A 13,127-nucleotide genomic window follows, 5' to 3' on the forward strand; every position below is an offset into this window, starting at 1 on the left:
ATAGGGAGGAAAGCTTACTTCAGTGCTAGAATAGATTTCTTCTTTTCCCATGCAGCAAAGCTGGAGACACTTCGTGAAAGAGAAACTGGTGAATACCCACATAGAAACTTCAATGTTGTGAATTACATGCGCAGAGAATTTCATGAGAGAAAAGATATGTTAGCAGGATACTTTTTAAAATTGGCAATACAGCTCTTTGTTGTTGTGTTAGCTTTGACCAGTAGCAATGTGCTACTCCTAAACTTCACCATTGAGTTTGATTGTTTTCATAGTGAGGCTGCCAATTCATCACATACAATGCGAGTAATATGCACATACCCTAAGCTTCGGTTTGTTTCTATTATAAGAGGGCTTGACTATGCTTTTTAGGATTAGCTTTTCTGACAATAGTATATGGATTTTTGTGGTGTCTGCTATGAAGTCATCCAGAACTAGGGCACAAAGATATTTCACTATTCTGTTACGATTCATGTATTAATTCAAAGTACTACAAGGCTAAGAAGTGGTATCGACTTAAAAATGTCTTACATTTCTTACTTGTCTCACTGTTTGCTACTAATGTTGGTTTGGGAAGAGTGTTCAAAAGTGTACAAATTGCTAATGATATTTCACAAAGGTTGAACTCTCACCTGGAGTCATTGGATAATTATGATAGCATGAAACATCCTAAAAGAGGTATGTAGCTACTACTTATATCTAATTATGTATATTAATCAACACATTTTTAACTATATGCAAAATTAATCCTAGCTTGTAATGTGTGAAAAGGCATGCTGTATAACACTGATGTAGAAGGAATTCCATATCCTGAGCCATGTGGCTCCTTAGCAGTGGTGTGGCTACTATATTACTAAAATGTGCTTGGTTTTAAAGTATATAGTGTCTCTGGTTTTTGAGAAAGAAAATGATATTGCTGAAACCCACATAATTATACTGCTATTTTTGGAGGTTATAAGCCTTTCTAGCAAACTGGCTCTTCCTACCTGAGTCTCATTTGCTGTAAAACTTCTTCCAAGCACAAACAATGTTTGTATATATATTAGGACTGAAATGATCACAGACTTTTAGCATTCGCTAAAGTTAACAATCGGGTACTCACTGATATGTGACTGGATTTTGGAAAAACGATCCAAATTGCACATGAGAAGTTTCTAGCTCAAGCCATTATGACTTGTCATCACAAGAGATGCATCAACTATTATCTTTCTTTCAGACCACCTACAGTAGCTGCTTGCAGTATTTCCTGCTAAATATGATAGAAATTCTGTGCAGTTGGATGCGCAAATTAAAGTAGTAGTGTCATGAGTGTGCTCAAAAGAGATAGACTTTAAAACAGAATCAGACCACGGCTGAAATTCAGACTCAAGATTTCAGGGCTATGCTTGCTTCTTATAGTGACTGATGTGCAGTAAAATCAACAAGAAAATATTTGGCCATTAAGAGATGTCTTTTCTAGGTGATGTGGCATGCTCAAATGGCACTTTCTGACGTTGTGAAGGACCTGGCTTGACATGAATTACTGGTGAATAGCTAAGAACAGTCTAAAGTAATGCTGAGGGTCAAAGGTAATAAATAACGGTAGCATAGCTATCCACTGGTGGTGTAAATTTGAGTTTGGCTGATGTGCAATTTGGATCAGTGTCATGATCTGGTCACATAGTATTACTTCTATATTCAAAATTTGTCAGTAGTTGAGTCTGCATCCACATCTGTGACTTACTATTGCATTTAGAACCCCGATTAGAATATCTCAATCTAAGGCTGAAATATTATATTCCCAGCTAACCCCTTTTGCTACGTACTACACCTATTGCAATAATATACAGAAGTGCACAGCCATGTACTCAGTATATCTCATGACAATAGTTGTGTGTGTAACAGAAACTTGTAATACCATACCTGTACATCCTAAAACTGATTTGGCACATGCATGGCTATATCTACAATTAATTTTTATCTATTGATACTTTGTAATCACCTTACAGAAGCTGATATGGAGAAAAATTGTAAAAATACCTTCAAAGAAGAGGTATATTAATCATGTGATTATGTTTTATGATTGCTTAATTAGAATTTGTTGTTGAAAGATTATAAGACATAACCTTAATCATTAATCCTGCATCACCATTTTTCTTACCTCATCAAGAATTTTTTTTGCACCACTGGTAGCTAAGGGAGGCCAATTAGCACCTTTTGTAGTTGGTATCTTGCTAGAAAATTGTATTTTGAGTTATTTTAGCTAGCTATCTAGTTAGGAAAAAATAAAATAAAAATCCACCCTCCCGCACTGCTATTTGAGTACAGGAGGATGAGAAACTAATAATCAAGTTTATGAGACCTAATGGGTATATATAATGGGTGTTTAAGCTACCATCAATTAAACATTAAATCTTACTAACAAAGACTTCAGCTTACCACAATTAAAATGCAGATGTTTATATACGTGGTGACATAATTACAGTTTATAGGTAGCATTTACCATAACATTTGTATTTTTACTTTTTCAACTTACAGCAATGCTAGAAGCAACTCATTCAAGATATTTAAATTCTAGATACTGTAAAACAAGATGTAGGAGCTCACGCTTTCAGTCAGAGTATTACAAGCACTATAGTGTCTGGTTGTTAGGTGCATATGCCTAATAAAAGTTTTCAAAAAAAATTGTGATTAACATATAGTTGCTAAGCGTATGCACCTAATAAATATGTCATGTCCTAAATATGGATTCACTCTCTTGGGGTGGTATGAATTGCAGTCATTACAAGTACCAATATTTTGAGTCCAGTTATTGCACACCGAATCCTTCATGTAGAGCAAAGACTACTAGCTACAGAAGACTGCTTCACTTGGTAATTAAGTATAGTACAGGCACGTATTTTGGCTTTGTACTTCGTGAAATTTTGTGCTATACACTATTAGCAAACCTTGAGCATTTCTTCTCTAGTATAACTTTGTCTCATGTTGGAGCTTCATGTTCATCCACAATAATGTTGTTTTAGTTAGCTATAACTAAAACTAAAAGTAATTTTAGTAAGTCAAATATGTATTAGTTAACTAAAACTATAACTAAAAGCAAATCTATATCTAAAAAACAACAGAATAATTTATTAAAACTAAATCTAACGAATTAAGAAAGATAACTAAAACTATAACTAAAACCAAAAGATTTTCTTATGCACAACTAAAACTATAACTAAACTAAAAGGTTTTCATGTTTTTAACTAAAATAATAACTAAAACAACAGAGACAATATAACCATAACTAAATCTATAACTAAAACGAATTACTATAACTAAAATTATTGAAGAAACTAGCTATGACTATAACTAAAACTCTTTACTAAAACAACATTATGTTGCTCAGACTACTGCACATATAATGTTCTACAGATGAAACAAAGTACAGAATGAAACTGTGCTGCTATATGTAGCATACAAACATCAATATATACTATAGTTTGTGACCTGATGGTGGTTTAGTTAGCTTAGAACTAAAAGTACTTTTAGTAAGACAAATATGTATTAGTTAACTAAAACTATAACTAAAAGCAAGTCCGTGTTATAACTAAAACTAAATCTATATCTAAAAAGAATTGGAAAAGATTAAACTAAAACTAAAAGGTATTTTTTATGTACAACTAAAACTATAACTAAAACTAAAACATTTTTTAGAAATGTTACTAAAACTATAACTAAAAGATATTCACATTTTAAACTAAAACTATAACTAAAACTAAAATAACACAGAGAATTTAACCATAACTAAATCAATAACTAAAAGGATTTAAGAAAAATTACTAAAACTAAAACTAAAATTATCGACGAAATTGACTATGACTATAACTAATACTAAAAGTCCTTACTAAAACAACACTAATCCACATGCACTTATCACCTAAGTATGGGAAATGGATATGCACTTAACAGGTAATATGCACTTAATATCACATGCGCTTAACAACCAGACTCTATGGTATTGGAATGAGCTGCATATGACGTGTTCACAGCACACACGCTAAGTCAGTTCAGGAGACAGTTTGATAGTGCATATGCATTTTTTGTAACGCATGCAATATTTTACTAGCTACATGCATAGCTATGTTACGTACTATCAGACACATGGTAGTGTGTTGTGCAGCCCAAGGAGCTGGCACATCACACCAGTGTATTATTGACAGGAAGAAAAATAACCCAAGTTCTCTTTATGAAGCCAGACAATTTTTGCTATTCCCTCCACCGTTTGTTGTCCTTAAGCACAATTCACCAGGCATTTCAGTCAAAAATTGACTTGAACTTCTTTACTTTTCCCCTTCATCATTTGCGCACTTACCAAAGCTGCCATGAAATACTAACATGTTGTCCTTGAAATTTAGCATGCTGAGTGGAGTTTTAAATTTACATCTTGGTGCAAAGTTTGATTTGAGTCAATGAATAGTTGCAAAATTATTAATAATTATTCATGAAAAGTAACACCAATATGTTGTCATGCTTACAGGATAAATCACTTAAGGGAAGAATATGAAGATCAAAACATAGATAGGTTAACTTTTGAACATCAAAGCTTTTGTGGTTTGAAAGAATGCACTCACGTGATCAAGATTTGCTAACTAGAATGATAACTTGCCACACAAGCTGAAAGTAGTGTACGTATAATATGTGAAGTATATACGTATGTAGATAGATAGACTGGTTTAAAAGAGTTGGGTTTAAAGCTATTGAGGTATAATGTGAAAACCAACTACATGTAGCAAGTGCGAGATTGAATAGTGTAGTCACCCTAATAGAGTAGTCAGTTAAAAAGTAAATGTTCAGCTAAAGAGTTCAACTACAATCCAGTCACCCTGATCACAGACTAACTGCTGCATGCATAAATATATACAGCTTTTATGCTATGCAAAGCGTATAAAGAAATTTCTAGTAATTTAGTTGCTCATTATGAAACCAAAATTAACTGTTTGCATTGAAATAAAGATTTTGGGAGTGATGTTACTGCTTATCCGGTCTTGGTTTGATGTACAACGCATTTCTCACTTCTCAAAAGAGCAAAATTATCACTTATACGTATTATGGCTTAGCAGTTTTAAACACTATTTCAGTTACTTAGCTTTAACAGCTTTGTAGAAAATGAGATGGACCCTATCAAAAAATTAAAGTTAAAGTAGTACTACACATGTAGGAGTTTTTGTTAGTCGTGTTTACATTCATTTAAAGTTTGAAGTTATGTACCTAACTAATAGTAAAGTATGTCCCAATGATTGCTAAGGTTATGGTCTTATTAACAAGGCCACCTCTTTATCATAGCCATGCATAGTTTTGTCCCGCAGGTAAGATAAGCAATAAGTTTCACTGTTGCGTGATCAGTTTTCCTGCACTTATTGTGTACTCATTGTATATATATACTGTATCTACTGCATATAGCCATTTGGAAGAGCCATGCTTAAGATTTGCAAAGAAATCTATCAAGAGCAGAAGAAAGCAGGACTCAAAGTCACTACAATGGGAGCAATGGATATTGGATGTGGCTACCATTCTTGTTTGCCATAGCTAGATGGCAACATCAGGTTTAATATGTACATGCAAGCAACTATCACACAGTACGGTAGTACTGTATAGTAGGGATCTTGCAGTTTTAGGTTTTCTTGTCCAAAAATATCACCCTAAAACCAGCCTCAAATTTCCTTCATAACAGCTTGGCAGTATTGGTTACACATAGCCAAGTCAAAAAATGTCTTCTTACTGACCCCAAACCCTTCCAACAAGTTTCTATGAAATTTTTAAAAATTCCTGAATTTCCTACTTACTAACTAACTGCTGCCTTCAGCCAAGCACAACTCGACAATGGATAAGGCTACAGGCTTGATTTTTTCACTGTTCGACATCGCTTCATTGCGAGACATGTCTTTTTGCCACTGCAGTACGTACTGTGCACGTAGCATTGTGTTCCAGTTCTTTTCACTGGCAATGCAAGGTGTTGATTTGCAAAAGCGTGATACGGCTTCCCACTGGCTGTGTCATGCTTTTTGTCTGCATTTTCTGTAGAGACTAGATTCATTGTAGAGAAGTTTCTTGTACTGTTCTTCATTTGTAACGAGTGGAGCATAGCTACAAACGAAGCGTAATGGCCACCTCACTTTTCAGTGCGTAGTTGATTATTGGGGTGTGCATCAGATGCAAAACTATTTTATGGAATGCCTGACTTAAAAAAGCAAACAAACAAGTAAAAAGAAAAATTAGGAATTTGTAAGCTGGATTAGGATCAAAGAACAAAAACACAGGGAAACAAGGCAACAGCTAAAAAGTTGTGAAACAAGGGAGGTTACGTATACCTGCAGATATACTAGTGGACATGTAACTCTATGGTTATAGACTGAAGAGTAGGGATTAGATGTCCACTAGTATATCTGCAGGTATAGGCAACCTCCCTTGTTTCACAACTTTTTAGCTGTTCCCTTGTTTCCCTGCTTTTTTGTTCTTTGATCCCTAATCCAGCTTACTTCTACTTCTTGTATTAAGCTGTGTATGTAGTTAATTTGTAACCATCCAGAAGGTGATACAAAATGCTTACAGGCCACTGCAAATAAGCTCTCTGTTTCCCATCCGCCGCCCACGTCTGTTGACTGTTAGCAGTGAAATGTTTCATTAATTTTCTAAAGTGTTAGCTCATGTATCTGTTTGCTGTCAAAGCCACATTTGTGTTGTGTGCCTGCTGCTTAATGGATGAAGGTACAAACATGAGCACATACTTTTATGCAGTTTGCTATGCCTGTGCTCAGACAAAGATTGCCATAAATAGCTTCCCATTTTATAACGGAATGATGATAATGTACCCCCACCGGTATGCAATATGAGGACAGGAAACAGAGAATTTATTTGTAGTGGTAGGATGTTCTATGATAGTTCTCTACCAGCAACACACACAAAAGTCATGTCAGTACATGCATGTATGCAAATGGATACCACTTGTGCCTCTTTGGCTTTTTGGCATTGCCTGCAAAATCAGTCTATCATATTCACTTTTATTACTTCCAATTATGTCTTAAGTTAAACACATACCAAAGCTACAACTGTTACATTAGAATAATTGTACCTCAGTGACAATATCTATACTATTCAAACTAAATGCTCTATTATTTTATAACCCAGCTCTGGAATCAAAACTTTGAAAATCACCACTACAAAATTTACCATTTCACTATAGTGACTGGTATGTGTGTTCTATGAATTGAATAGATAATTTAATTGCAACTTCTTCATTCTTTGTTGAGAACCTTCTAATAAGATACTGCCCATTTATGCCGATTTTCTGCTTATCATGCCAGCATTATGCTCAACGTGTTTGCCTTTTTGTTATGCCAAAAGTTATGCTGTCACAATAGCTAGCCTATTGCATTAGTTGACAGACTGGTGTGTCTTTTGCAACAGAATTCAAAACTACTATATAGTCTATGACCATGCATAAAACAAGAATATTATGTGTATCTAAATGTACACTTCCTGTGGCAACTTCCCATACGTTTTGACAGTTTGTACTTAAAGTTGGAGCAACCAATACTGTGAAATCATGATGCTATTCAGTATCTTATGCAGGATCCTGTACAGAGTTGGCCTGAGAGCTATCATACTGCAACCAGGTGATGCTTTCAGAGATGTTGCTATTGCTTGACTGCTTTATAAGAGTATCTCAATTTTTGTACCTGAATTGTTGTCAAAGTGAGAAGCAGCTGCTTGACCAACTTTTACGTATCTAATTCCACCTAATACTTCTGGTTTGGAGGTTTAGCACTGCAAAACGAGTTTCAGTAAACTCTTGATAATTTTTCTCCCTACTGTACCCTTATTTTGCTTGGTTACATGCAGCAAAGAACCATTTCCTTACTAACTTTAAAAAACACTGGATATATTAATTATTATGATTATAGCTGTAGTGTTTACTAAATCTCAGCTGACCTACCTTGCAATACCTTCATAAAGAAATGTGCCTTCACAAATCTATCAACAATCTTACAGCTCTGAAAACTCCTAACTATAGCTATTTTACTAGTATTCACACAGCACAAGGATTCCCCACCAGCAAACTTACTATTTTGCCAACATTAGAACAGATAGATGCCTATATACATGAACAGTGTTTTTCTTTGAACTATCAGAGAATGAAATGGCCTATCCCACATATTATGGAATCAACGTCAATCAATTCATTTCATCAAATAAACAGTTAATCTGTACCTACTTTAGTAATTATTTGTATTTGTAGTTAGACTGTTTCTGTAATTGATTGGGACAGATCTAGTCCCATGGGCAACATCAGCAGTAGCTACATGCTGTCTGCCCAGTATTAAAAATATGTTTTGAAGTCTGTTGCTATATAAAGTTAAATCATATGAAAGAATGCAACTTTAAAACAACAATGAATAAGACTCACTTGTCATAAATTATAAATTTTATAGGACAAATATACTTGGATTTTATGCATTCCTGCATGCTGTTTACAATGCTAGAATAAATTTACAATGCTAGAATAAATTTGGGAATGATAGGCATTTTAAATAAACAGTTATGTTGCTCATTTGGAACTTGCAACAGGTGTATATACGTATATTGCCATATGAGTTGTTATAAAGTATAATATTATAAGTACGTACCTCATGAAAGCACATTTCATGTTTACTTCATACAGACTTTCTCCATCACCCTGGATCCTTACTACAGAAATCAAAATGCTGTATTCACAAGTGAGGAGTATCATACTGGTCTAATAATAATGAGGATACCTACCAATTTGTTTGGTCTGCCAAAGAAGCACAAAAATTCAGTGAGGAATTATTATCAACTTAGAATTTTTGAGTTCTATTGTCCTTTTTTGAAAAGATTTGCATACTAGAGAATTAGTTATAACCCATCAACATGTTGCATGTATTCTTGCTAATGTATTAATGGTAGCGTTTCTCCTGCATCATATGCTTTGCAATTTCACCTCTTATTAACATTTTATACATTAGGTTTAAACTGCAAATTTGACAAATAAAATTAACTAGCTATAGGAGTCATTTGTTCATTTTAGTTTAGTAGTAAGATTCAAACTTATGCTGGACATGAAGAACCAGATGTACCAAACGTTAGGTTCAGTTTGGTAGTTGTTGGACCAATAGACAGTGATCGTAAAGTTAGCATGGGTTAGTAGTGGCTCCTCATAGATAAAGGTATTTACCAAGTTTGCTTTTAGTTAATCAGATAATTGAAATACACTCTCGATCAAAAAAGTATTTTGTAAATGGTTCAATAATGATTATTTTTTAACCACTTGAGGTGGAAGGAAAGGACATTTCTAATACTTTTGCAAATTGGACATCAGAATCAATAGAGTGAGATGACTGTATAATGTTGACTACGTATAATTTGTGCAAACTCTTGTCTCTACTAGGTTCTGGGAATCCAGCAATTCATTAAGCAAGCTTAAAGCTTGGCTAGGTTATCACCAATCTGAGACTTCAGATGATAATCACAATTATGAGAAGAAGAAGACCATGATTCTGATGAAGAATCTGCAATTTCAGTTGATAAACATAATTCTGATGAAGAGAAAGCTATAGCCATAGTCAAATGTGGAGACCTGAAGTGCAAGTTTGCACTCAAAATTTATGAACACAAGGGCTATGAGGAGACAAGTAGTGTTGAAACTGCACTTTAGAATAACAGGTCGCGTAAAAGAGAAGTTTTTGGTAAAATAAGAGCTGAAACAAGAAACATTTCTATATGTGCCTGATAGTGCAAGACATCATAAACTTCCGAAAACGACACGCTCATGATCAGTGTTTTCTTTCATAATTAAAAGCCACCAAATTTGGAACAAGTGTTTTGTACAAATTGTTTTCATAATGTGTCAATTTTTACACAAAAATTCTAATTCTCTTTAGTTTTAGAGCACCAAGTGTATGCTTTTTAATAAAAAAATTTGCAAGTTTGGGTGTGTCTGCCAACTATTTACTAAAATTCAAACTAGCTATAGTTGAAGCAAAATTTCCACTGTACAATTTTATCCTTAGAAAAGATGATATAGCAGAGTTTTTGAAAGTATGGTTTGTAAAAAATCTGGTGAACCTTTACAAGCATGGCTCTGAAATTTATGCTATAAACAGTGTATACATTTTGTAAAATTTACACTGTAAAAGAATTTTAAGATTGTAAAGTTGACAGTACTAAACCAGACTATAAATTACCACTCATGCAATTATAAATCTATAGAACCATTCCATATTTGGAGCAACCAAAAGTGGTTTTTTTATACATTACCTTATGAGTACATCATAGCCCTAAAAAAATATTTTGAAAAATTTCCCTAAAAGTTTGAAGTTTTGGAAGTTTATGATGTCTTGCACTATGAGTTCATCATAATACATTTAATCCATGCAGTCAGTTATATGGCTGAAACTACAGTATGTAGAAGCAGTATATACAAAGGTCAGTACATATACGTTTAATAATGGATTCTGACTCCCTGTGTTCACTTCTCTCGGGACAGCACTCTCTAATTTCAATTGAGAATTTAAATCTTAAATAACTAAACCTTCGATGCCTATACGAGGAGGTGTGCTTGCAAAGCATAAGAACGGACTGCTATAAGTACACTGCACTATCAGTTTAACTGTGACCAAGAGTCCATGGACTCTTGTTGTGACACGGTCTCATCTCCATGTCTATAGTCAAATTGTTAAGGCAAACCAATCATTGTTGTACCACAATATCAGGAGATATGTACTGATGAAATAACAATTTAATATGTAGCCCCACCAAAAATTAATATTAAAGACGTCCATCTTGCCTGTTAGCAGACTTGTGAAGATTACTGGGATACACGTTAGTGATTATACTGAGTGTAACTAGCCTAAGTTGCAAATTGCAATTTTCATTTGTGTTACTTCAATTTCTTGACGCTGCTTTCTATGAGAAATAATGTTACAGTATTACAACTTTGTGGTACTTTGATGATAGTACATAGGGCAGAGATTTCTGGGGGGCTTGTATTCCAGTCCTTTAAAAACTTTTGCTTATTAGCTGGCAAAAGAGACATCAGAATCATAAAGCAAAACAGGTACTAGCAGTAAATATTTTTATAGTAGCCAACATTCAAGATCAAGGTACTATAAACAGAGCAACAAACTATTCTATAATACAGTCAGTTATTCTCAACACTATTTGTGATCAAACAAGGCTTCACAAATCCATTTTTTGTTTTACTTTAACCAACTGTAACTTGTCAATGACTACTCAGTAAGCTATTGACCTAAACCTTTCATCCATGGTATTGTGAAATAGCAGATCAAAATTTGTAACTATATACTCCTAAATTGAGTTATGGTACTTCAAAGTCATAAAAGTGGATGTGTGTGGAAGCCTCAAATTTAATTAAAACAATTCAACAAAATGTGCTAAAATGTCAGAAGTATTTAAGCATTCCATTGCAAAAATGTTGCTAGGGAGCTTGTCCCACACCCCCTAGCTTTTGCATACTTCCTACGTAAAATGTGTTTCAGAAACATAACTTACGCTATACACCGAACAGAAAAAGGCCCTGCTAAAAATCCTGGTTGCGGGCTTGTGCTAGCTTTAGTAAACAAAAGTCCAATCTTAGAAACCAATGTGAATACACAAACACTGCAGCATTATCCATTGCCCAGCTATTAAAATTCATGATCGGGCTGTGATGTTTCCAGCTTTGTTGGACATAATAAGAAGAAAACACTGCCAGAGCTCACAACTGCACTGTTAATATTGTATCATACACCAAGTGAACCACTGGAAGATGTTACATACATTATTCAGAGGTTTGTCATCATGCTGAAAGAGAGCTACATACTTATCAGGGAGGCCAAGGACGGTCGCTGTTAGCAGTACCTGCATGAACTACCAACTGGAGCTGGATATGAACAGAAGCTGGCCTATATTAACCATAGTGGTCTACCCGAGTCTGCTTTGTACAAAAAGGATGCATTTGAACACACAACATTGTTTGCTCACCAACTCTGAAATCTGAAGATAACATAATGTACCCAGCTAAATTTTTGTAAACTAGCTACTGAGTCCATGTATTATATGTAAGTAATTATAATCTATAGAATTTATATACAGACAAGGTTCATAATAATTATTTGTAGTGTTACTCTAATGATGGTTTTTCATGGTTTTGTGGTATATCTAAAAATGGGTGGGGTTTCCAATAGCTTTATAAACCAGAGAACTGTGTTTATCATTAATGTATATACATAGGCATGAAATAGATAATTATTAACCCACTACTGCAAAGTTTACCTTGACCATATGTACAGTAAATGTAAATACGTAATACAGGATGTTTATATAAGGGATGGTTGAATACGTATTTCCTATATAGGATGTACAGTGTGTGTTCCTACCTTTAGCACTTCTGAAATGAATTAAATATATGAGAGCATCGCATAAAACATCAAATGAATTCACAACTGATGAGAGTCTAATAGTGTAATCACTCATACTAAGGTCACCATTATCATACTGCTTGTTTCCGACCACCTATAGTGGAACAATAACTGATGCAGGAGGGACGTGATTATTGATTATTAATTATACACTTGACTCCTGTTATTTGAACATATGACTGCTCTATTACAGTATCTCGATCTTGAGAGGTGCAAAGACTTCACCCTGTAAACAAGAGAGGAGAGATTCTGACCTTTTAGTTACCATTCTTATTATATACACAGCCAATATTATTTTTTTCAGGTGATCATGAATGACTGTCATTAATACAAATACAGTGCATTTCAAATAAATAAATAAATACATTCTGCTATGTTTAAATGCACAGCTAATACATTTACCTTAACACTTGGTCCCTCCCTCTATCATGAAATAATGCATTCACATGATCAATAACTAAATAATTAAATTTGGTGTGGTTGCCTAAAAACTGATGCGGGTGGTGATGGGAAACATGGAATAAAATAATGATGGCCTAAGTTATACTGTTGCAACAGTGTTCTCAGTAAAAATACTACGCACAGTGTGCATTTTGCCATGTCTGCTATACCAAAGTAGGTTAAATTAGTGTATTTCTACATCATATGGTAGATAGATCATTTTTCAGTTGGTCA

At 34.3% G+C, this 13,127-nt stretch overlaps 1 protein-coding gene across 1 annotated transcript in view; it reads left to right on the forward strand.

Annotated features, from left to right (window-relative positions):
* Positions 1–9,747, forward strand: part of LOC136265140 (uncharacterized) — a 142,017-nt gene extending 132,270 nt beyond the window's left edge. The window contains exons 2-5 of the mRNA XM_066059940.1: positions 8,678–8,812; positions 9,062–9,173; positions 9,224–9,362; positions 9,422–9,747. Of these exons, the coding sequence (XP_065916012.1) occupies positions 8,678–8,812; positions 9,062–9,173; positions 9,224–9,297 (321 nt within the window). The 3' untranslated portion in view covers positions 9,298–9,362; positions 9,422–9,747. The remainder of the gene's footprint in view (positions 1–8,677; positions 8,813–9,061; positions 9,174–9,223; positions 9,363–9,421) is intronic.
* The last annotated feature ends 3,380 nt before the right edge of the window (positions 9,748–13,127 follow it).

This window comes from Dysidea avara, chromosome 8 (assembly GCF_963678975.1).
Source record: "Dysidea avara chromosome 8, odDysAvar1.4, whole genome shotgun sequence".
Classification (NCBI taxonomy): domain Eukaryota; kingdom Metazoa; phylum Porifera; class Demospongiae; order Dictyoceratida; family Dysideidae; genus Dysidea; species Dysidea avara.